The 27,033-nt window shown below is 37.8% G+C and overlaps 1 protein-coding gene across 6 annotated transcripts in view; it reads right to left on the bottom strand.

Moving 5' to 3' along the window:
- Positions 1–27,033, bottom strand: part of DHFR (dihydrofolate reductase) — a 39,477-nt gene that overhangs the window by 6,063 nt on the left and 6,381 nt on the right. For 4 of the 6 annotated variants that reach the window (XM_057493896.1, XM_036914185.2, XM_057493893.1 and 1 more), the window contains exons 4-6: positions 15,411–15,537; positions 12,467–12,582; positions 3,471–5,357 (exon numbers count right to left, since the gene is read on the bottom strand). In XM_057493896.1, the coding sequence (XP_057349879.1) occupies positions 5,279–5,357; positions 12,467–12,582; positions 15,411–15,537 (322 nt within the window). In that variant the 3' untranslated portion in view covers positions 3,471–5,278. Of the gene's footprint in view, positions 1–3,167; positions 5,358–12,466; positions 12,583–15,410; positions 15,538–27,033 lie in introns of those variants that run through there. The other 2 variants (XM_036914186.2, XM_036914184.2) reach the window with 2 other exon arrangements.

Here is a 27,033-nt window from a genome sequence, read left to right as displayed (position 1 = left end):
ACATGACAAAGTTTTGCCCAGTGGAATGTGCAGAAAGTGTGTGTGCCACTTCTTAGGCTGCCCCCACTCCCACCAGAACCCACACGTGAATCCCCATGCTCTTTCCTCTTTGACAACGACTTTGGAAATCCCTAGTGGAAGACAAGCCATGCACTAGGAGCCTAGATCCCTGAATCACCATCTAGAGAGCTGTCGAGCAGAAGCACTTGGACTGGACTTGATGTGAGCGAGGAATAAAATTCTATTGTGCCAAGTTATTGAGGTTTGGAGTTTATTTGCTAAGGGCATGAATCCTTAACCAGCACAGGAGATGAACAGCATGCTTTTCACTTCTAATGTACCGCAGGGTACATGCACATCGCTTGGTTTAATCTATTGGGGATATAATTTAAGCAATGTGGCCAATAAAATGAAATGCCAGATGAACCCCAAATGTAGATGTCATATATAATTTATTATAATGAGATTGACTATGACAGAAATTAAATATGACATTTAAATTCCGGGTTGTAGGGTTCTTCCCCGCCTCCCCCAAGAACTGTGTTGGTATGTTGTGAACTTTTCATGTGCCACATGATCTGAATACTTTTTATCAGCTTTAGAGAGTAGAGCCCCGAGTAATGTGGGAGGAAAGTGGATGCAGAGTGGCTCAGGACCATGGGAAGTTGATTATTTCCTCTTTAGGTATTTTGTCTTCTTATGTGTTCACTTAGGATACTCGGCCACCAAATACACAGGGAGTAAGAGGTAAGTTAGCAGGGCATTCTACTCAGTCCTCATAGAATACAACCAACTAAAGAATAATTCATTAAAAAGCTGAGTACTGATTATCTCTTTTTTTTTCTGAATAGTTTAGTTGTAACTTGTTTAAAATCTGAACCTGATTTTCGTAAAGAGTATTATACAGGTTATGAGGTTCCAAAGATGACACAAAATTGTTTGACTCATTTTTTAATCTATCTGCTTATCTCTTTATCTAGTCAATATTTTTGAGATGCTAGACATGTTGAGGGAAGACAAAGGTAAATAAGATAGTTTCTGCTTTGAAATAGCTGGCAGTCTGGCAGAGAACTTGGCACCTGATGGAGGTGGACCCTGATTAACACCTGCCCTCCCTTGGTAAGGCCTTGTCTTTGGTTTTGGAGTCTGGAGGTAAAGTTTCTTCATTGCTTTCCCTCTGCCTGGAGCATCTCGCTGCCTTCCTCTTGATTCTCAGTCACCACCTCTCTAGATCCTTCAACACCAGGCTCAAATCCCACTTTAAAGTGGTCCACATGTCCTTCATAGGAGAACAGATCAAGTGTGGCCCAGCCAAACAATGGCATACTCATCCGCTATGAAAACGAACAAACTAGTGAGACATGAAACAAATGGGTGAATCTCAAATGCTGAATGAAATATGCCAGGCCAAAAGGGTACATCCTGCATGATTCCATTCATGAGTTTCATGAATAGGCAAAAAATAATCTATGAGGAAAAAACCCAGAATAGTGGTTGCTTTGGGGGGTTGGGAATTGACTGGGAAGGGGATGAGGGAGATTTCTGGGGTGAGGGACAGAGGTTTGGGTCATATAGGCACATGCTTTGCCAAAACCTGTAGGATGCTTAAGATCTGCATTTTGCTATGTAAATTTTACGCCCAAAAATATAAATAAATATTGAACTATGATATGTAAGCTGAAAAATCTTGGGATGAAGCATACTGACATTTATAGGTTATAAATGCATCAAAATATAAGATGGATAGATGGATGGATGACTAAATTTGTGATGATGCAGAGAAAGCAAAGTATTAATGATAGAATCTAGGTGATGGGTGTTAAACATATAATTCTTCCAACTTTTCTATGTTCTTGAAATAGTCATGATAAAATGCTGACGTGGTGGGCGGAGGGAGCGTGAAATCTCAAGTTTAAGTTTTGCTAATTTACCTGTCAAAGAGGACTGACAGTGAAGAACCAACCTGCAGGCAAACTTTGGCCCTTTGAAGGGGCTATGATCAGGGCTGAAAAAGTCTCATTCAGGGCCCTTTCCCAAATGACTTTGGCTGGTAGGTGCCTCTCCAGTCTTCTGAGTTCCAGCATCATCAAGTCTCCTCGTTACAGACTAACTCTCTTCCTTCAGGGTGTATCTGGGTGTGTCCTATGGCCTGGAGTGAAGAAGTAGAGACTACCTAACATTTGTCTTCCGGTAAATAAATTTCACATTTACTTTGATTACTGACTGCAAAGTCATTGCAAATACTGTATCACTATGTGATTTTGTTCTTTTTCCCCTCTGAAGAATAAAGAGATTAAGAAATGTCAGTGTACTGACAAAAACTGCCTGGTCCTCATGAGGTCTCCTGGGGATCAGAAAGGGCAGGAGCAGATAACTAGAGATGGTCACTAATGCACTTTTACCTTTGTCACAGATTAGCCCAACTTCATGCAGAAGGTTTCTTTCCTTTGTGTTTGGCCAGAGGCTCTATATTCCCCTTCATGAGCAATCTTTTCATTAGAGAAGCTCTAATTCTATTCCTGGTACTCACTTATGTTTTTTTTTCTCCCAGCTGGAACATCTTTGACCACAAGGTCCAATCTTTCAAAGAACATTATTTTTCTGAATACTTTCAGGAGCTGGCCAGCCAACCTTTCCCTTCACAGTCATGTTGCTCATTAGGTCATTTGCTGTATAGTTTTAATTTATTAAGTATAAAAATGCATCTTATTATGGGTCACCCGTTCTTGAGTTTGCTTACTATATATCTGTTTGAGCTACTGATATTAAATACTTCCATTATGTACTTTATTACATATTTAATAAATAAAAGTCCTTAATTCTTAACACACATCAGCAACATGTAGATCTAACCTTTACAATTTTATCTTCTCCAATTTCATTTATGTTGACTTCATATGATTTGCTGTTTGCTTTTGCTTCACTTAGAGGTCTTTAAGATAGGAGGTAAAATTTCAGTCCCGCTCTCCCCGCTTAAGAGCACAAAAGCACTCTGTCACTTACAACCCTGAGTAGGCTTCAGTCACCTGGGGTGTTTAAAACACAGCTTCTAGGATCCATCCCTGATATAGGTATATTGGGGATGGCATTTGGAGACACACTGCCTGTTAGGACTTGGGAATATTACCTAATTTCAATGTCACAGAAACATAACATGTGCTAAGCTGAATATTTAGAACGTGTTTTATTAATTACATTTTTGCCTTAAATTATGATCACCTTATAGTGCTGTTTCATAAATCAATCTGGAAAAAGCATGACTTGATTCTGTCTTGAAAGATGAACAAACTGAGAAAGCCTGATGGTTTTCTAATAACTGGCCTTTGGAATTTTGCGTGATCCTTGGCTTATTGTATGTTTTCCTTTCTACATTTTTAAACCGTGGAGGTGATTTCCTGTAAAAGTCTTTGGAATTTTATGTGAGGTGTTCAAAGAGTAACAGGAGGCCAGCACTTACAAACTAGTGAAACCTCATATTAAGAAAGAATTGTTTTTATTAAAGAAATACATGAAAATGGTTAAATTAAATGCCAGTTGTCCTCTAGAGACCAGGTGTTTTCCATTCTCTTAAGCTTTTCCTTCAGGTGTAGCCTTCATCGTTTTTTTTCCAGATTAATTATTTTTGGTAGTCTTTCAAATGAATGCATGTATTAATACATGTATTTTTGAAAGACTCTTGAAGCTTACAAAAATCTGTGGCAGTCTCCTGCACCACCCCTCCCAATTCCTCAGATCAATGACTCATTTTTAGTGGTTTCTTCTGTTTTTTCCCTCAAATAATCATTTTGTCATTTCTTGATTTACTTTACACAGTATTTAAGGATTTCCTCATATAATAGATGAGACTTAGTTCTTATACCACTATCCCCACTTTTCGTCCCATATTGTCCCCAAACAGTTATCAGATTTAGGGGTGTCTTAGTCCATTCGGTTTGTTATAACAAAATACCATAAACTGGGTAACTTACAAACAACAAACATTTCTTGCAGTTTTGAAGCCTGGGAAGTCCAAGACCAAGGTGTCAGCAGATTCAGGGGCTGGGGAGGCCTTGCTCCCTACCGAGGGCTCTCTTCTCACTGTGACCTCACATGGAGGAAGAGGCAAAGGATTTCTCTTGGGTCCTCTTTTTTAAGGACACTAATTCCATTCATGAAGGTGCCACTCTCATGACCTAATCATTACCTGAAGGCTTTCACCCCCTAATATCATCACCACCTTGGGGTTCCATCTCTTTTTTTCCCTTTTATTGAAGTACAGTTGATACCACTATTACAACGGTTTCAGGTAGACAACACAGTGCTTCAACAATTATATACATTATGAAATTCTCAACATGATAAGTGGGTCCATCTCTTTGTTCAGGATTAATTTCTGGAAGTCAAAGTTCTGTGTCCAAACCCGGAATATTTTGAATTTTAATTGATATTGTTAGCTTACACTCTTAAGAAGGTTGTATTAGTTAACAAGGCAGAAAATGCTCTTATCTTTGGATACTAATCATCTGGATCATTGCTAACAGGATGGGTAAAACATGCTTTTAATTTTAATTTTTTAATTCTCTGAAGTTTAGTTCTTAACTTACTAATTTTGATTTCTAGCAGTATCCATTTTCAATTCATTACCTCTTTGAATTTCTTAGACACATACTTGTTATTAGATTACTCTTATTTGCAAAAAGCAGCCTATTGTATCATTTTAACATCCCATGGTATCTTACTATAGACCAGAAACAGAGGTTTTAAAGGTCTCAGACCTTGTCTTTTCACCATCAAAGAGGGAGTCTCCTCTCTATTGTCCCTATGGAATATACTGGAGCTTTAACCGGATTTCCCATCAGAGTGAAAACAACTTTTTTCAGAAGTGTGATATATATAGAGTAATTAACAGTCCCTATTTTGATCTAATTTTCTAGTAATATCGGGGTTCTAGCTCTTGTTTATAATCCATTTCTGACCTCGAACAAATCTGTCTAGGTCCTATTTCTATAGGTCCGGGTTTCAGCTCATGATATCACGGAACTCTCCCACTTTGGTGTCTTGGTAGATGTGCTACCCGAGGCAGGTGCTGGTCCCTGCTGGGCATTCAGACAGTTACAGCAAGAAATACTTCACAAATGGTATCCAATATAGTCTAGTTAAGATTAATCATAAAAATAAATGCTTAGAAATAATTATCCATAGATCTGAAGTCAGCAGAAGTGTTTTTTTCCTTAATGTTAAAATACGTAATTGGAGGAGAGGGAGAACAACTTGAAATAAAACCCAAATTATCTTCACATTAATTGTTCTTTTCATATACTTCAAATTTATACTTAATGCCTTTCTCTTCCTGGACATCAGAAAGAATACCTGGGTATCTGTAGAAGAAAAATATGTAGTATAGTTAAATAATTTATCAATTAAAAAGATAGCTTCCTTAATTCTCAGCCAAAAGGCAATCAATAATGCATAAGGTAAACATAAGTTTTTCCTTCCTTTTTTCTTCATGCTGGTAAGCCACTATTAAATTGGGTGAGTATGCAAATATACTATGTATGTAAATGGAAAGAAAAAATTTCAAACTATAAAGTTAGAAAATAAAATGTGTAATTTCTCCTCTGCCTTTCCTTCTGGATTAATTCTTCTCTCCCAAGCTAACTACTGTTAGCAGTTTCTTTTACCTTTCCACTCTATCACCCAGCTAATACGAAATTTCTCAAGAACATTTTGCAAGTCTTACACTTGATATCAAATTCTTCATGTGAGCAACAGAAAACCACCACCTTTAGCTATTTAGAGAAGAACTGAAGTTATATGCCCTGCATGGTAATAGACTCCTGACTTCTGTTTAAATGGACACTAACTACTATAATTCCCAATGTGTGGCTTGCTACAATCCTTTACTAGAATAACTGTTTCTATCTGATCTATTTTACTCCCTAACTCTGACTTAGGTCTGTGTTACCTTCAGCTTCCAACTCAAAATCCAGGCCTTCCTCTGGGTATATGCCAAGAAGTGGGAATGCTGGATCATATGGTTATTCTATTTTTAATTTTTTTGAAGAACGACCATACTGCTTTCCTTTGTGGTTGCACCATTTTACATTCCCACCAACAGTGCATAAGAGTTCTAATTTCTCCAAATTCTCACCAACACTTGTTATTTATTCTTTTTTGATAACTGAAATTGGGGTCTCAGAAAGACACCTGTACTCCTATGTTCACTGCAACACTATTCACAATAGCCAAGATGCAGAAACTGCCTAAATGACAACTAACAGATCAATAAGGGAAATATGGTATATACACACAATAGAATATTATTCAGCCTTAAAAAAGAAGGAAATCCTGGATGAACATGGATGAAATCAGAGGACATTATGCTAACTGAAATAAGCCAGTCACAGAAGACAAATACTACATGATTCTACTTATATGAGGTTATCTACAACAGTCAAACTCACAGAAACAGAGAAGAAGGGTGGCTGAAAGGAGCTGGGGGAAGGGAAAATAAGAAGTTGCTATTCAAAGAGTATAAAGTTTCAGTTATGCAAGATGATGACATTCTAGACATCTGCTGTGCAATATTGTGCCTACAGTTAACAATTCTATCCTGTATACTTAACATTTGTTGAAGGTAGATCTCATGTTGTTTTTACCACAGAAAATTTTTTTCCGCTGGAAAAAACCCACCACCAACAAAAAACTAAGACCCAGGTCTTCCACTGAAGGCTGTACTGGCCATGCCAATCTCCAGCCCAAGGCTCGGCACACTTCCTCAGTGCTGTGTGGGCTGAACCCCAGCAGGCTCTAGGGGAGGGGAGGCAGGGACACCTGCCTTGAGCCGACTTGGGCTTGACTCTGGTTCCACTGTGTGACACTTGGCTATCAATAACAAGTCTCCATCCTTGTAAAGAATTTAGCACTGTGAGGAAGTTCCTTGTATTAAGTACTCTATAAATGCTACCCAATAATATCACTGTTTTGTCCCCTTTAACTATTTTCTAAAACCTTTGTAGGCAAGGATAATACAGGAAAAAATTTAAATCTCTTATGATATCCAGCACAAGTAATAATAGATATTAATCTTCTGTTGACTACTTAGAGGTTATGCCATTTGGAAAAAATAAGTTAGAGACATGAAGTAACAATACATAATAACATGTAAAGGAAAGAAAAAGGTGTTATCTTTTGAATAATTTGTATTTCAGAGAAAGAAGCTATGTCTATATTTACTAACCATTTTCTGAGTTGTTTCTCTTCCACAGTTTTGGTAGTACAGTGTTTTTCTCTTCTTAAAGAAATGATTTTATTTATTAGGCCAACTTTTAACATAATTTTAGTTTCTTTGGAATGAGTTATCTAAAGCAATGTTGACATTTGTGTGTGTGTGTGTGTGTGTGTGTGTGTAAATTTTCAAGAGTATCAAGACTGTCAGTAACAGAAAAACAAAGTATCAAAATTATTTCTAAAACCATGAATAAGTTAGAAATGAGTAAGTTAGAAATAATTCTGCTATTGGCTGGATATGGTCACTTGCCATAGTATTGATGTTAATTTTCTCTGTGAGACTAAAATTAATTCTGCTTAAGATTAATTTTATTTTCTATAATATTCACATATTCAGTATGTTTTAATAATGATTATTAACTACCTCATAATTCCAAACTTTTCTGAAGAGCAAACTTTTCTGAACTGCCTAAGAGCCACGCTTAAACTGTGAGGTTAAGTCTAACAGGACTTGGAAATACCTCCTGTTTGTTAAGTACTACCCAGGTAGATTCCCCTCTAGAATCTTCAAGCATTAAGAATCCAATGAATGTGAAAAAACCTAAGATCTGAACTGATAAAGCATCATGAGGATAATATACATATGATTTGATGGAAAGTCTAAGATATAGGTAAATGGAGTTCTTCAAACTGCATTTACAAGAAACAAGTTATCTACAAGAAACAAATTACAATTAAAATAAAATGAAGACTCTATAGGAAGCAAAGGCTCAGGAGGAGAGGAATGTACAAATAACGTGGACAAATATACCAGGATCCTGTTGAACGTTAGGAAGTAAAGGAAGCAGGAACATCAGCCCACCTAAATCCTACTTCCAGTGGTCCACTGAGAAGGGGCATCTGTTCCAGTGGCAGCCAACTCCTACCTCAAAGGCTTCTTCTGGTCTTTGTCCTCTTTGACTGTATGGTCACATGGAAGGCTGTGAACTACAAGGAGAAGCCTGTTTGGGGCTCATTAAGCAGAAAACTGCTGGTATAAAATCCTTGGGCCTGCTGGTTTAGTTGAAGCCTAGTGTGAAAGAGTCTGATACAGAAAGATTTCTTCCAGGCAAGATGAATGCAGGCAGAGCTTTAGAGGACAGGCCGGCTCAATGCTGTCAAAAGAATGACTGTATAGGCAATGACCCGTGGGGGAAACAGCCGACACAAAGTACTTCCTTTAACATCTTACCGCGTTAAAATTAACTTTTGCTTTTAGATTGCCACTACTTGTGGCTTCATCTACATTCTAACTTTAGTTAGGCCAACTTGTAACATAATTTTATGTTTCTTTCTGCTTCACAGTAGTCCTCTTTCATCTTTATTTCATGATACTAGTGCTTTTACTGCCAGGAAGTATGGTGTTAATAAAAGATACTGCATTTGATCTGAAACCTATATAACCACCAGAGGCCTACAGACAGGGATAACGTGGGGGTGGGGGGTCCTAATCTAAGTGGTAGCTGTGGGGAAAGAAGAAGGGGGAAGAGTTCATTTGTGGACAGTAGGGAGCAATTCTAAGTCCCCTAATGTACAGAAATTTGGAAAGAGAGCAGCTCAGGAATTAAACAATGTTAAAGACTTCCAGGGACAAATATATTCTTTTTGTTTTCAGGGTTTCCTTTTTCTCTACATCATGAAAGACTGACTTCCTCTAGATCTCCGCCTTAGGGGATTTTTCTCTGTCCCAGGTTAAAGAGGCTGTTATTATGGTGGTACATGTTTGAAAGTAAGATGACCATTAAATGCTTCAATGGAAAAAAAGGCTTTTCATTTTCTTCAAGAGCTTTGATTACAATGTTCATTTTCGAGCCAATTTCCTTTGATTTCAGCTTTCAATAGCAATTTCCTATCTAAATCTATACACCATTAAAATTTTCTAAGACATTTAATGAAGAACTAATACCAATTCTTTACAAACTCTTCCAAAAAACAGAAGAGGAAAGAGAGCATTTACCAACTCATTCTGTGAGGTCAGTATTATCTTGATGCAAAAACCAGGTGAAGACATTACAAAAAAAGAAAACTATAGATCAATATCCCTTATGTATATAAATGCAGAAATCCTGAACAAAGTATTGGCAAACTGAATGCAGAAACATATAGAAAGGACATGTTATTTACCAACATTTACCCCAGGAAAGCAAAAATAATTTAATGTGAAAATCATTCAATGTAACACACCACATTAATATTGTTTTAAGTATTAATTAGTGCATTTATCTTATTAAAGATAAGAACACACGATCACCTCAATAGACTGAGAAAAAGCATTTGACAAAATCCTATACTCTTCATGATGAAAATACTCAACGAAACAGAAATAGAGGACATCTTCCTCAATATAATAAAGGGCATATACGAAAAACCCACAGCTAACACTGTATGTAATGGTAAAAGACTACAACTTTCCCTCTAAGAGAAAAAGGCAAAGATGTTTCGCCCTTGCCACTTCCATTCAACATTGCACTGGAGGTTCTATCTAGGGCAATTAGGCAAGAAAAAGAAAGAAACATCCAGATTAGAAATTAAGAAGTAAAACTATTTCTATTTGCAAATGATATATCCTGAATATAGAAAATCCTAAGGAATCCACCAACAATTAGAACTAGTAAATGAGTTCAGCAAGTTTTCAGAATGTAAAACCAATAAACAAAAATCAACTGTATTTCTGTATATTACCAATGAACTATCTGAAAATAAAATTAAGAAAAAATTTCCATTTATAATAGCATCAAAAAGAATAAAATACTTAGGAATAAATTTAACAGTGAAGTGCAAGACTTGTATACTGAAAGCTACAAAACACTGCTGAAATAAATTAAAGGAGACCTACATGACTAGAAAGAAATGTTCATAGTTTGAAAGGCTAAATATTGCTAAAATGGCAATATTCTCCAAAGTGGTCTACAGATACAAGGCAATTGCATTATATCACAACCCTAGCTTGCTTTTTGGCAGACTGACAAGCTGATCATAAAATTCATATGGAAATGCAAGAGACACAGAATACCCAAAACAATCTTGAAAAAGAACAGATTTGGAGGACTGGTACTTCCTGATTTCAAAAGTTATCACACAGATGCAGTAAGCAAGACAGTGTGGTACTGACATACACATACAGACAAGTGGAATAGAACTGAGAGTCCAGAAAAAAAACCCTCACATTATGGTCGACTGATTTTTAACAAGGGTGCCAAGACATTTCAATGGGGTGAAGAACAGTATTTTCAACAATTTTAGTACAGTGCTAGGACAACTGGATAGCCATTTACAAAGGAATGAACTTGTCCCCTTCCTTACATGGTCGATAAATTAACTCCAACGGATTACAGACTTAAAACTATAAAACAGAAGAAAACATAGAAGTAAATCTGTGAGCTTGGATTAAGCAGTTTCTTAGGTATGACACCAAAAGGACAATGACAAAAGAAAAGATAGACAAATTGGACAACATCAAAATTAAAAACCTTTGTGCTGCGAACGGTATCACTGAGAAAGGGAAAAGATGATTCAGGTATTGGGAGAAAATTTGTGAAGCAAGTTCTATGGAAGAACTTTTACATGGTATTCTAAGTGAAAGATGTCAATCTAAGAGAGACCACACATTATTTTATTCTGCTTATAGGAAATGACCAGAATAGATATATCTACAGAGGCAGGAAACAGATTGTTTTCCTAGGGCTAGGAGGGGAAGGGAGTGGAGAATGACTGCATATGGGTAGGGGATTTTTTTTTGGGTGATGAAAATGTTCTAAACTTAGATTATGGTGGTGGTTGCACAACCCTGTGAATAGTCTAAGCCACTGAATTATATACTTCCAATGGGTGAATGTGGTGATGTTTGAATCATGTCTCAGTGAAGAAGAGAGCCAGAATGGTATCTGCATTAAGCTATCAAGGATGCTGAAGGGTAGTAACTTTGTAAAGAGGTCTGACTGAAAGCAATATGAACTGGAAAGGTATTTAATATGAAACTGATTCACACAGTAATCTAATCTTTTTGTTAACAGCAAAGAGAAAGGTAAGAAGAAATGAGGGGTATCAGTGGTCAATAATCATATAAACAGTATAAGAGAAAATCTATAGGGTGCAACAGCAAAATACAACTGATTTTTATATAAAGAAATGTGAAATCACTAAGTGTGATTTTTCTAAGTAGTTACTTTTGGTGACTAGAAGCAAATGCCTATACTTTAGCTGTTTAGAAAACTTTTAGAGTTCTTATTGATTTTCAGTTTTCTTTAGAGCTAGTTAAGAGCCCAAGAAAATCAGTCACACATTTCATTTGATTCAAGGCTACTTCTTATTACTCTACAGAATAACAGACTATTACTCTAAAGCTTGGCCATCCATTTATTCAGATTAAATGTTCTTTTAGGAGTTATTTCCACAAATAAGCTCACACCAAAAGAATAATGACTGGATTCAACTGAGTGTATTTGAAAGAATGTGTTAAAAGCTAGTCTGAAAGTGTTGATATAATTAATCTTTTATTTTTACTCTTCAGAGGAAATAGCTGAAAAGTGCTTTTAAACTAAAATGTTGTTTTCAAAATCAGGCAGTTTCACGCTAAAATCACAAGTACATAGTTTTTTGAGTGTGGAGCCCTCACTAAAGCTGTGCTTGGTCTGATCCTTTCTGGCCTCCCTCTTGCCCTCAGCTCCCACAGTGGCTTTCAGGCTCAGGGAAGATCCCACCCTCAGGTCTCTGCACTATCTGTTCCTGACTCCTGGGATGCTTTTCTCTGCTCTTTGCATGACTGACTTCTTGACATTTAGAGTTCCACGTGGACATCACTCTTCAGTGAGGACTTCTCAGACTGTAAGATATTTACCACACCACAGTATTTTAGTTATCCATAGAGCAACTCTTTTGTTATTTATCTATTGTTTGCCACCCTCCTCCTCTCCTACAAAGAATGTAATCTTCTGGAGAGTAGTAACAAGTCTGTTTTGAACACTTTCTCCAGGACCCTAGGACAGTGTGTGGTGCTAAACACAGATCTCATAGAATCAACTAACAACTGCTCTCTAGATTTCAGTAAAATCATGAAAACTGGAACATTCCCAAGTCTGTTAAAGCAGATTTCCAGAACTTCCCATTATGTTCATCTAAAACACATTACTACCCCAAATTCTATCTGAAGAGACACCTCTTTCCTATAGTTCAAAGCACGAAATCAGAAAGTGCTTCATATTGACAATAGTTTACTTACTCTGGAAGAAGTTTATATTTCTCCAAATCAATTTCTGGAAAATACGTATCACTTTCAAAATCTTGCATGATCCTTGTTACAAACAGTCTAACATGGCCAGGCTTGTTCATTGCTTCCTTTGAAATAAAACAAAACTCATCAATTTCCTCATCAATGTGTGTCAAAACAAAATAGAAACTTTAAGATTTTTGTTTTAATTACACAGTCAAGTCTGTACTATATAAAGATATGCTCCATAACTTGTTACCTCTAAAGTATGTTATTTAAATAACCTATTCTTTACTTTGGGGCCCTGCAAAGTAGGCCTTATGTTGAGAATAGGACTAATCATCATCAATAGCTAGGAGAGTTGAGTTTTAAATATATTCTGGCTTCTAGAGTGCTTACATTTCTTTTTTTTATATAAGCATTCAGTTTTGTCTTTTTACTTTGGTGGTTTAAAAATAAAAAACCCTGAATTAGTTACTCCATAGAAAAATTCACATATGTATATATGGATAACACAGTATAATTTCATGAAAACTTGACTTCTGAAAATCCCAAGGGCATACTTGGTACACTTATGTATAACTTAATAATACTTTCATTTGTTAGGAGGTACTTACAATGCTAGTAGGTAATTTATTCTGCCTCTTGCTGCTAATTTGTATTTGGCCTTTTAGTTAATGACTTTTCTAACCACTGCCTAGAGTACTGGTGATAGTTTCTACAGAAAAAACTACCCTGGAATGGATCTTCAAATTCTAATAAAAAGTCATGAGTACTAGACAGTTCCAAGAAAGCATTCTGATTTTGAAAAGATTATAGGAAAATCTATTCGAATAGGTTATAGGAAAAAACAGGATATGCCATGCAGAGAGGCATGTAGTAGCCATGCAAAGAGCAGAGAGGAGCATCCCAGGAGTCAGGAATAGGTAGTGCAGAGACCTGAGGGTGGGAACAAGCACAACATCTTCCCTGAGCCTGAAAGCCCCTCTGGGAGCTGGGGGCAAGGGGGAGGCCAGAAGGGATCAGACCGAGCACAGCTTTAGTGAGGGCTCCGTGCTCAAACAACTATGCAGTTGTGATTTTAGCATGAAACTGCAAGATTTTGAAAACTGAGCATTTTAGTTTAAAAATAGCTTATAGGAAATAGAAAAAAACCAGAAAAAATAGCTTATAAGAAAAAAAATACAGACACACACATACACAATTTCAAGTATTTATTATCCTTGTAATTCCAAATAAGGGCACAGAACAAAATTATTTTTAACACTCTAGTGTATATATTAAATAATTTATTCTCTTGCCCCAACCAAATAAATATTCTACCAATTCTTACTGTATTAAAAATTAGAAAAATTGAGCAGGACCAACCACAACAGTATCTGAAGGTCTGCGTTAAAGTAAACGCTATATGACAAGCCTTCTCAGTAAAAGGTCAGATGGCAAACATTTATGCTTTTGTGGGCCATATGGTTTCTAACATTTGTAGGCAAAGTAGCAACAGACAATATTAACCCAATGGTTGTGGCTGTGTTCCAATGAAACTTAACACTGACTGGCTGGTGGGCCTGGTTTGACCCATGGGAAGATAAGTCTAAATGTTCTACAAGCTACTGGGATGTGAGGTAGGTGGATAATACAAAATTATCACCTGGAGGTTCTACTTCCTTATTATTTACTTACACACAGATGTATCACATTATATAAATGTATTTAATCTTAAGTATTTATATATTGTTTAAAGAAAACATTTTCAAGTGAATATGGTATTAAATCACTCAAAATGAATACTGAACAAAATAAAAAATAACTTGTTTTTTAAAAAAATTCATACTTGGCTGAAAGATCAAAGGGACATGTCCATTTTCTGCCTAATATTAGTGGAGAAAATAAAAGGTTGTAGAAACAGGAACCTAAGCAACATAGTTTTTATAATCTCATCTAAGATCCTGGTATATACCTCTTCTTTCTAACGAAATTTCAGTGTACATATATTACCACACGCCACCAAAGGGTAGGGGCTGATTTTTTTCCTCCCAGTAAATCTTTTATCTTCCAGTAGTGTTTTAAAGGAACCAAAATAGTCTATTTATTATCCTCAAAAATTCTGAAGGCTGGAAGTCAGTTGATATTAAGAAAGAAGAATGTTTTCTCTTTTACCTACTATTTTCTCTTATGATATGAAATCATATAATACTTTTCCCATGCCCTCACATCATATGAGAATTGTTGAGGGGAAGTTTTCTGCTTTTAACGAATTCACACACATTTAGTCAGTGTGTATCAACTAAGCACCCCATCCCTTTCTCAGTAAAAGACATACTTATCCTTGAAAAAGGGGATAACTCAATGTACCAGGGCACATCCAGGGAGTAGAAAAATGCAAGTACAATTCTAATGGGAAGATTTAATGTTTTTAAAATTGGAAATCCTTATTTTCAATTGAAAATAAATGGGTACAGCCTTAAAAAGTTACTTTATACTTTATTTGGTTTGCATAATAGTCTAAAAAAATGAATTAATTCAAATTGACAATATGTATAATTTATAGTGGAACCTCCATATTACTTTTACAGCGGTTGCACCAATTTCTTTCCCACCGACGGTGTAGGAGGGTTCCCATTTCTCCACATCCTCGCCAATACTTGTTATTTCTTGTCTGTTGGATAGTGACCATTCTAGCTGGTGGGAGGTGGTATCTCAGCTGTGGTTTTGATTTGCATTTCCCTGATGGTTAGCAATGTGGAGCATCTTTTCATGTGCCTATTGGCCATCTGTATTTCTTCTTTGGAGAGATGTCTGTTTAGGCCCTCTGCCCATTTTTTAATCGGATTATTTGTTTTTTTTTGGTGTTGAGGCAGAGCTCATGGCTTAATTTCTTAAAAAATTCAGATTGCAAGGAAACTGACAGAAAAGTGGGATAGAACTTTTCTTTATATTTAGAGGTATATTTACTTACTTTATAAACAGAACTGCCGCCTATTATCCAAACCATGTCTACTTTATTTGTTAATTCTGGGTCTTCAATAAGTTTTAAGGCATCATCCAGACTTTCAGCAAGAAAATCAGCTCCTTGTGGAGGTTCCCTGAGGATAAAAGCAGCAATTTCTAGAAAACCTATTCATACTTGTCCAAACAATCTGAATAGGGAACAGTAATTATAAAACTAAATCATAAATATGAATCCTTTCAAAAAAAATTTTTTTAACATTAGTATGGCCTATGACCAATAATTCAACCTATATTTGTGTACATATGGTCCACAAGGAATCAAAAACCAAAAACACTTCTGATATCTTGTGATATTTGTGGTGGGAAAAAAATCAGCCTAGTAGTTGTTTCTGGAGGGATGGAGTAAAGATTCACTGGGAAGGGACATGAGGGAACTTTGTAGGGGTGATGGTAATGTTCTGTATCTTTGATATGTGGTTATATAGAAGCATGTATTTGTCAAAACTTAGCAAATGTACACTTAAGACCTGTACATTTCATTGTATATAATATTTATCTCAAAATAATAAAACTAAAGAGATATTAACTCTAAGGGTATGTATGTTGAAGTATTTAGGAAAAAATATTAATGTCTGCAGTTTACTTTGAAATGCATTAAAAAAAAAACAAGAGCCATTGATGGATGGATGATAAAGGAAGCATAGTAAAATGCTAATGGTAAAATGATGTGGTGGGTATACAGGTGTTTACTGTAAAGGTCTTTCTGTATGTTTGAAAGTTGCATGATAAAATGTTGGAAAAAGAGTAGTATGTTTGATTAGTTTGGAATGATCTTCAAACTGTTAATATGTGGTAAGTGGGGAGTAGAGAAAGGATTTTCATGTTTCAAACAATATAGAAATGGATGAAGCATTAAAAAATGAGCATATTACTTCTGTAATTAAAAATCCAAAAGGGGGAGGGGCGGAAGATGGCGGCGTGAGTAGAGCAGCGGAAATCTCCTCCCAAAACCACATATTTCTATGAAAATATAACAAAGAAAACCCTTCCTAGAATAAAGACCAGAGGACACAGGACAATATCCAGACCACATCCGCACCTGAGAGAACCCAGCGCGTCGCGAAGGGGGTAAGATACAAGCCCCGGCCCCGCGGGAGCCGAGCGCCCATCCCCCCAGCTCCCTGCGGGAGAAGAGCAGGCAGAGCGGGAGGGAGACGGAGCCCAGGACTGCCGAACACCCACCCCCGCCATCCGGGCCAGAGTGCAGACACAGTACGTGCCCAGGGGGCCCTGGATGCTAGGGAAACAGGGCAGCAAGAACAGTGAGCAGGTACCAGAGGCCTGGCATTGGAGGACATAAGAAAAGCGAGCGGCCATTTTTTTTTTTTCTCTGTTTTTTTTTTTTTTGGTGAGCGCTTTTTGGAAGTCTTAAAGGGATAGGGACCCCAAAATAGGGAAACAGGGCAGCAAGAACAGTGAGCGGGCACTGGAGACCGGGTGGCGGACGACATAAGAAAAGCGCGCGACCATTTTTTTTTTTTTTTTTTTGCTTTTTTGCTGTTTTGTTTTGGCGAGCGCTTTTTGGAAGTCTTAAAGGGATAGGGACCCCAATACTAGGGAAACAGGGCAGCAAGACCGGTGAGCAGAGGCCTGAGGCTGGCACCGGAGAATAAAGAAAAACGAGCTACCACCTTTTTTTTTAATTAAAAAAAAAATTTTTTTTTTTTAATTTAAAAGTTTTTTTCTTTTGGTGGTCATTGTTTTGTTTTGGTGGGTGCTTTTTGGAAGTCTTAAAGGGGTAGGGCAGGACACTTAATCCAGAGGTAGGGAATCCGGGAATCTCTGGGCACCCTAACCCCTGGGCTGCAGGGAGCAGGGAGGCCCCTTACGGAGATAAATAGCCTCCCAGCCGCTCCTGCTCCAATGGGACTCCACCACTTTGGAGTAGCTGCCTGAGCCAGGCCACGCCCACAGCAACAGCGGAGATTAACTCCATAGCAGCCCCGCAGGAAGCAGAAACCCTGTCTGCGCGCAGCTGCCCAGCACAAGCCACTAGAGGTCGCTGTTCTCCCAGGAGAGGAGGGCCACAAACCAACAAGAAAGGAAGTTCTTCCAGCCGTCACTCGTCCCAGCTCTGCAAACTATTCCTATCACCATGAAAAGGCAAAGCTACAGGCAGACAAAGATCACAGAGACAACACCAGAGAAGGAGACAGACCTAACCAGTCTTCCTGACAAAGAATTCAAAATAAGAATCATAAACATGCTGACAGAGATGCAGAGAAATACTCAAGAGAAATGGGATGAAGTCCGGAGGGAGATCACAAATGCCAGAAAGGAGATTACAGAAATGAAACAAACCCTGGAAGGGTTTATAAGCAGAATGGATAGAATGCAAGAGGCCATTGATGGAACTGAAACCAGAGAACAGGAACGCATAGAAGCTGACATAGAGAGAGATAAAAGGATCTCCAGGAATGAAACAATATTAAGAGAACTGTGTGACCAATCCAAAAGGAACAATATCCATATTATAGGGGTCCCAGAAGAAGAAGAGAGAGGAAAAGAGATGGAAAGTATCTTAGAAGAAATAATTGCTGAAAACTTCCCCAAACTGGGGGAGGAAATAATCGAACAGACCACGGAAATACACAGAACCCCCAACAGAAAGGATCCAAGAAGGACAACACCAAGACACATAATAATTAAAGTGGCAAAGATCAAGGACAAGGAAAGAGTGTTAAAGGCAGCTAGAGAGAAAAAGGTCACCTATAAAGGGAAACCCATCAGGCTAACATCAGATTTCTCAACAGAAACCCTACAGGCCAGAAGAGAATGGCATGATATATTTAATACAATGAAACAGAAGGACCTTGAACCAAGTATACTGTATCCAGCACGACTATCATTCAAATATGACGGTGGGATTAAACAATTCCCAGACAAACAAAAGCTGAGGGAATTTGCTTTCCACAAACCACCTCTACAGAACATCTTACAGGGACTGCTCTAGATGGGAGCACTCCCAGAAAGAGCACAGCACAAAACACCCAACATATGAAGAATCGAGGAGGAGGAACAAGAAGGGAGAGAAGAAAAGAATCTCCAGACAGTGTATATAACAGCTCAATAAGCGAGCTAAGTTAGACAGTAAGATACTAAAGAGGCTAACCTTGAACCTTCGGTAACCACGAATTTAAAGCCTGCAATGGCAATAAGTACATATCTTTCAATAGTCACCCTAAATGTTAATGGGTTGAATGCACCAATCAAAAGACACAGAGTAACAGAATGCATAAAAAAGCAAGACCCATCTATATGCTGCTTACAAGAAACTCACCTCAAACCCAAAGACATGTACAGACTAAAAGTCAAGGGATGGAAAAACATATTTCAAGCAAACAACAGTGAGAAGAAAGCAGGGGTTGCAGTACTAATATCAGACAAAATAGACTTCAAAACAAAGAAAGTAACAAGAGATAAAGAAGGACACTACATAATGATAAAGGGCTCAGTCAACAAGAGGATATAACCATTCTAAATATATATGCTCCCAACACAGGAGCACCAGCATATGTGAAACAAATACTAACAGAACTAAAGGGGGATATAGACTGCAATGCATTCATTCTAGAACACTTCAACACACCACTCACCCCAAAGGATAGATCCATCGGGCAGAAAATAAGTAAGGACACGGAAGCACTGAACAACACAGTAGAGCAGATGGACCTAATAGACATCTATAGAACTCTACATCCAAAAGCAACAGGATAGACATTCTTCTCAAGTGCACATGGAACATTCTCCAGAATAGACCACATACTAGGCCACAAAAAGAGCCTCAGAAAATTCGAAAAGATTGAAATCCTACCAACCAATTTTTCAGACCACAAAGGCATAAAACTAGAAATAAACTGTACAAAGAAAGCAAAGAGGCTCACAAACACATGGAGGCTTAACAACACACTCCTAAATAATCAATGGATCAATGACCAAATCAAAATGGAGATCCAGTAATATATGGAAACAAATGACAACAACAACACTAAGCCCCAACTTCTGTGGGACACAGCAAAAGCAGTCTTAAGAGGAAAGTATATAGCAATCCAAGCATATTTAAAAAAGGAAGAGCAATCCCAAATGAATGGTCTAATGTCACAATTATCGAAATTGGAAAAAGAAGAACAGATGAGGCCTAAGGTCAGCAGAAGGAGGGACATAATAAAGATCAGAGAAGAAATAAATAAAATTGAGAAGAATAAAACAATAGCAAAAATCAATGAAATCAAGAGCTGGTTCTTCAAGAAAATAAACAAAATAGATAAGCCTCTAGCCAGACTTATTAAGAAGAAAAGAGAGTCAACACAAATCAACAATATCAGAAACGAGAAAGGAAAAATCACGACGGACCCCACAGAAATACAAAAAATTATTAGAGAATACTATGAAAACCTATATGCTAACAAGCTGGGAAACCTAGGAGAAATGGACAACTTCCTAGAAAAATACAACCTTCCACGATTGACCCAGAAAGAAACAGAAAATCTAAACAGACCAATTACCAGCAACGAAATTGAAGCGGTAATCAAAAAACTACCAAAGAACAAAACCCCCAGGCCAGATGGATTTACCTCGGAATTTTATCAGACATACAGGGAAGACATAATACCCATTCTCCTTAAAGTTTTCCAAAAAATAGAGGAGGAGGGGATACTCCCAAACTCATTCTATGAAGCTAACATCACCCTAATACCAAAACCAGGCAAAGACCCCACCAAAAAAGAAAACTACAGACCAATATCCCTGATGAACGTAGATGCAAAAATACTCAACAAAATATTAGCAAACCGAATTCAAAAATACATCAAAAGGATCATACACCATGACCAAGTGGGATTCATCCCAGGGATGCAAGGATGGCACAACATTCGAAAGTCCATCAATATCATCCACCACATCAACAAAAAGAAAGACAAAAACCACATGATCATCTCCATAGATGCTGAAAAAGCATTTGACAAAGTTCAACATCCATTCATGATAAAAACTCTCAGCAAAATGGGAATAGAGGGCAAGTACCTCAACATAATAAAGGCTATCTATGATAAACCCACAGCCAACATTATATTGAACAGCGAGAAGCTGAAAGCATTTCCTCTGAGATCGGGAACTAGACAGGGATGCCCACTCTCTCCACTGTTATTTAACATAGTAGTGGAGGTCCTAGCCACAGCAATCAGACAAAACAAAGAACTACAAGGAATCCAGATTGGTAAAGAAGAAGTTAAACTGTCACTATTTGCAGATGACATGATACTGTACATAAAAACACCTAAAGACTCCACCCCAAAACTACTAGAACTGATATCGGAATACAGCAAAGTTGCAGGATACAAAATCAACACACAGAAATCTGTGGCTTTCCTATATACTAACAATGAACCAACAGAAAGAGAAATCAGGAAAACAACTCCATTCACAATTGCATCAAAAAAAATAAAATACCTAGGAATAAACCTAAGCAAAGAAGTGAAAGACTTATACTCTGAAAACTACAAGTCACTCTTAAGAGAAATTAAAGGGGACACTAACACATGGAAACTCATCCCATGCTCGTGGCTAGGAAGAATTAATATCATCAAAATGGCCATCCTGCCCAAAGCAATATACAGATTTGATGCAATCCCTATGAAACTACCAGCAACATTCCTCAATGAACTGGAACAAATAATTCAAAAATTCATATGGAAGCACCAAAGACCCCAAATAGCCAAAGCAATCCTGAGAAAGAAGAATAAAGTAGGGGGGATCTCACTCCCCAACTTCAAGCTCTACTATAAAGCCATAGTAATCAAGACAATTTGGTACTGGCACAAGAGCAGAGCCACAGACCAATGGAACAGACTAGAGAATCCAGACATTAACCCAGACATATATGGTCAATTAATATTTGATAAAGGAGCCATGGACATACAATGGCGAAATGAAAGTCTCTTCAACAGGTGGTGCTGGCAAAACTGGACAGCTACATGTAGGAGAATGAAACTGGACCATTGTCTAACCCCATATACAAAAGTAAACTCAAAATGGATCAAAGACCTGAATGTAAGTTATGAAACCATTAAACTCTTGGAAGAAAACATAGGCAAAAACCTCTTAGACATAAACATGAGTGACCTCTTCTTGAACATATCTCCCCGGGCAAGGAAAACAACAGCAAAAATGAGTAAGTGGGACTATATTAAGCTGAAAAGCTTCTGTACAGCAAAAGACAACATCAATAGAACAAAAAGGAACCCTACAGTATGGGAGAATATATTTGAAAATGACACATCCGATAAAGGCTTGATGTAAAAAATATATAAAGAGCTCACACGCCTCAACAAACAAAAAACAAATAACCCAATTAAAAAATGGGCAGAGGAACTGAACAGTTCTCCAAAAAAGAAATACAGATGGCCAACAGACACATGAAAAGATGCTCCACATCGCTAATTATCAGAGAAATGCAAATTAAAACTACAATGAGGTATCACCTCATACCAGTAAGGATGGCTGCCATCCAAAAGACAAACAACAACAAATGTTGGCGAGGCTGTGGAGAAAGGGGAACCCTCCTACACTCCTGGTGGGAATGTAAGTTAGTTCAACCATTGTGGAAAGCAGTATGGAGGTACATCAAAATGCTCATAACAGACTTACCATTTGACCCAGGAATTGCACTCCTAGGAATTTACCCTAAGAATGCAGCAATCAAGTATGAGAAAGATCAGTGCACCCCTATGTTTATCGCAGCACTATTTACAATAGCCAAGAATTGGAAGCAACCTAAATGTCCATCGATAGATGAATGGATAAAGAAGATGTGGTACATATACACAATGGAATACTACTCAGCCATAAGAAAAGGGCAAATCCAACCATTTGCAGCAACATGGATGGAGCTGGAGGGTATTATGCTCAGTGAAACAAGCCAAGCGGAGAAAGAGAAATACCAAATGATTTCACTTATCTGTGGAATATAAGAACAAAGGAAAAACTGAAGGAACAAAACAGCAGCAGAATCACAGAACTCAAGAATGGACTAACAGGTACCAAAGGGAAAGGGACTGGGGAGGATGGGTGGGTAGGGAGGTATAAGGGGGGGGAGAAGTAGGGGGGTATTAAGATTAGCATGCATGGGGGGGTGGGAGAAAAGGGAGGGCTGTACAACACAGAGAAGGCAAGTAGTGATTCTACAACATTTTGCTATGCTGATGGACAGTGACTGTAAAGGGGTTTATAGGGGGGACCTGGTATAGGGGAGAGCTTAGTAAACATAATATTTGTCATGTAAGTGTAGATTAGTGATACCAAAAACAAAACAAAACAAAACAAAGCAAAACAAAAGAAAGGCAGTTCCTGTGTGGTAACCTCCAATGAGTTCTACACAAGGGTATAAAGGGCATATAAAAGTGTAGGCAAAGGGTCTGTTTGCGTTTATACAGAAGATCAAAGCCTAATTGGGCTACCCTGAAAATGAACTAAGATATGATATGAAAGAGAACTTCCAACATCAGCACTCTCTGGAAGACTCATGCCAGAAGATGATCATCAAAAAACCCCAACAAAGATCCACGCGCTGCTACAGCTGTAGATGCACTCATCCCACCAGCTCCTGTACTTGCCATGGGAATGAAGGAGGAGATATCTAAGCTGGCCTGTGCATACAGTAAAACAACAAATTTGACTGGATCTATACTGTTGGAACTCAACCAAGAATTAGGAGAAGTGCAAATTGTAGTGCTCCAAAATCTTACAACTACAGACTATTTACTGTTAAAAGAACATAAGGGATGTGAACATTCCCCAGGAATGGGTTGTTTTAATTTGTCTGATTTCTGTCAGACTGTTCAAGTTCAGTTGGACAATATCCACCATATCATAGATAAGTTTTCACAAATGCCTAAGGTGCCTAACTGGTTTTCTTGGTTTCAGTGGAGATGGCTGGTAATTACAGATATGCTTTGGTTATGTAACTATACTCCTATTATGTTAATGTGTGTGCGCAATTTAAGTAGTAGCTTAAAACCTATACATGCTGAAGTAACTCTACAAGAAGATATGTCAAAGAAATAATCAATCTTCCCTTGTTTTCTTCTGCCTGCTACTTCTATAGCTTTTCTTCTTCCTTCCTAATTACAACCCTGAAATATAATTCGTGCCTCATATCAAATTTACTGAGTATCATAATTCTTCCAAGTGGTAAAGATACCTCAAGACAAATGCTGGGCATAGAAGCTACAGGGCATAAATATGCAAAGAAATAAAAAGCTCACCATTTCAAACAATAAGGCTTCTCTCTCACTTACCAGCTTTACATTTCCCTGTATGGCCCCGGAAGATGACTGATTAGCCATAGACGGTAAGATTCCTCAAGGGAGGAACAACCTAAGACAGGGACAGTCGCAGGGGGGTCATCAGGTGAGAAAATGGGGATCAACAGAGGTGAGGCTTAGAACCTCAGCCCCCCGTTCTGAGAGAAATCTTCTGCATACGTGGATGTTTTATTGCCCTTGTCTAGCTTGGATTAACACATAGTCTACAGGCGCACACCTGATCATCTACATGTGCTCTCTTACAACACTAAACTATGTTTTCTACCTTTATCTTGTATCTACCTACCACTTCAGCATTTTATTAAAAATAATAATAATAAAGAGAGAAATGTGGTATCCACATATAAATCAAGTATAAAAACCAAATGAGTATTCATATTTGAACTGTTTATAGTTCATAATGCATGAGCAAAACCGAAAGTTTCAGTGATGACTGCCCTTGTACTGTTCACTATGTAACTTATTCATTATGTAAGAATTTGTTCTCCATGCAAAAAAAAAAATAAAGGGAATGGTGTAAAAAAAAAAAAAAATCCAAAAGGGTAAAATTAATTAAGTTCACGGTTGCATCTTCACCTTAATCTCTCACAACCCCTACAACTGTTTTTTTCTGGGGGGTGGGGTCAGGTAGTTTTACAATGCCCTTTATAAATGAAGAAACATGCATAATTAAGCATTCGTAGTAACTAGACAGACAACAGAAATTACAATTCAATGTCAAGTTCGTAGACCAATGGTTTACAATTATGTAATTGCCTTTAAACTAGTATTATAATAATGATTAAGAACTAATGGGGACTATTTATTCTCTTGGCTGCATCCTCCCTCACCTCCTTGATATGCATTTTATTTACTTCACTCTGTCACCTGGAGTTAAGAGAGCACAAAGAATACATTTTGACTAAAAGATGGAAAAAGACATGGAGGCCAGGGTAGAGTTAAATGAGCTAAGGGATCCTCTATGTTATCAAGGCTGTTGCAGCAACTAGGTCGGACTAGGCTGTTCAGGAAGAGAACTGAATCTAGAAAAAACAGATCTGGAGTAGGGGATAAGACTGTCCAGTTAATAATAAAAAAGAAGATTAGATTAACTGAAACAGAATCAAGGTGGTTTTAGTAACTGAATGTTGAAGTCAGGAAAGATGACAGGAGATAGGGTCTTATGGAAAATGGTGATTTAGGAAGTGAAATATGAGGATAACTGGAAGTATGTCCTAGAAGTTGGTGGATTATAGAAAAATGATTTAGAAGTTAGTATAAATGGTTGATGTGTACTTCAAAGAAAGGGACAATCATATTGTGTAACAATGGCTTAAAAATGGTTCAAGTGATTAAGGTGAAGACTACTTTACCCTTGTGTATTGAGTCTGTAAGAGAAAGAATTCAGATTTTATAACAAAGACACAGGGGAAATGCTTCTGCAAAATGTTGCTACTTAGTTTAGAAATGTTACATAGTAAACACTGGACCTGAGATAAATACAATAAGGAAAAAATTGAGCTAATGTTTATTAGCTCCTTTACAGCACAGATCCTAGAAACGAATGCAGCACAAACAGGATATAGCAGGCATGCAATATTGTTACTCACTTCATTGCTAAATTCCTCTGGTAATTATCTCAGACCAATAAAAATTGGATTCTCTGACCAATACGCTAACATATACCAACAGCAGTGGCTATAAAGTGAAAAGGGAGAGTTGGTATATGGTAGCATAAGTATTCTGTGTAAGAGGCATGTGGTTACCTTGCCTCTAATCTGAGGGTGTTCCATTTCCTCAGAAGGTTGCCATAAGGATTGAGTAAACACACAGAACAGGCACTCTGCTGATACTTCCATCCCTTTCCTTATAAACCCTTTTCAAGGGAGGCTGCTTTTCAGCTGATGGATAGTTATATTAGAAACAAAATATCTAATACTTATCAAGTGCCCACCTGCTCTCCCAAGCAGTAGGGTCAGGCAGCACTTTACATGCATCACACAACTTAATGGTACTGGCAGTCCTATGTAGCTACTATTACTCTCTATAGATTGAGGGTATTGAGGCTGAGGGGTTAAGTAACTAATGGTCACACAGCTAGAAATGGTGGACCTGGAATTTGCACTCCAGCAGTCTGACGTTGGAGTCTGAACTAAATTTCTTACACAGACAATAGATTCTCAACCGGTGGCTATGGTCTCCAAGGGTGTCACATTCTCATTCCCTCAGACCAGTGTCCTCTGTTCTTAAGCAGCCTCATCTGACTATCCCAGGCTACCATATAAACATAATTCTTTTCCACCTGTGTCTGATGTGAGATGACATGGCAGAAGTCAAAGTGTGGTCCCAGACGAGCAATATCTCCCCCAATTTCCCTGGGGACTGCTAGGAAAGCACCTGTAAGTCCGGGGAGAGGAAATCCTGGTGCAAAATACCTCTAAAAACCAAAATCAGTCAAAGGGAGAAATAAATTTTAAAACCCTTTTATTGCTTACAAAACTGCAGTCCGGCCATCTCTCTCTGCTGCTCCAGCAGAAGCCAAAAACCGGCCTTCCCCCTCACCTCTCAGGTAGACAAGTCCTCCATTGCCCAGGTAATTTCCCACTGATATGGAGATGAACTTCTCTCCACCCTTGAGGAATGATGCAAATGCACTAAAGCCATACTTCTTTCCACCACCAAACACTATTGATATGCAGATGTACTAAAGCCAGGCGAGATATTCTGGAAATGTTACAATTTTACCCACAGCACCTAAAAGCAAAAAACTCTAGGCTACAATCACACCTTAACCAGAATTCAGACATATGTTCAACTTAAGACTTTTTATACTGTCTTTAAAAATGTGATTTCTAACTTGTAAAAAATTGGTTCAAATATGCTCCATCCACATAACTAAATACTACTGACTACTATGCAGTCACTAAAAATATTTATAGAAATTTATCTTTCAATGTATCAAGTGGGGAAAAAAGGCAGGTTACAATGCAGTATTATGTAGGATGGTCTATTTTTACGAATCGCCTATGGACCATTCATTTTGTGAACATTTCTGAACTCCTACTTCACTAGGGGATATGCCACATACTGGGAATAGAGATTTTTCTTTTTAATAAGCATTTCTTATATCAAAAAGATGGTAATGGCAGGCAAAGACATATCTCAGCAGTGGCTGTAAAGTGAAAAGGATGTGTGGAGTATCCTAGGTGGGCACGCACAGAGGTGATGTATCATCTGGGTGGGCTGATGAGGGAGAGGAGTCTTTGGAGA

Source organism: Manis pentadactyla, chromosome 2 (assembly GCF_030020395.1).
Source record: "Manis pentadactyla isolate mManPen7 chromosome 2, mManPen7.hap1, whole genome shotgun sequence".
In the NCBI taxonomy this organism is placed as follows: domain Eukaryota; kingdom Metazoa; phylum Chordata; class Mammalia; order Pholidota; family Manidae; genus Manis; species Manis pentadactyla.
Note: the sequence above shows the minus strand (reverse complement) of the source record. Positions and strands in the feature narration are given on the sequence as shown.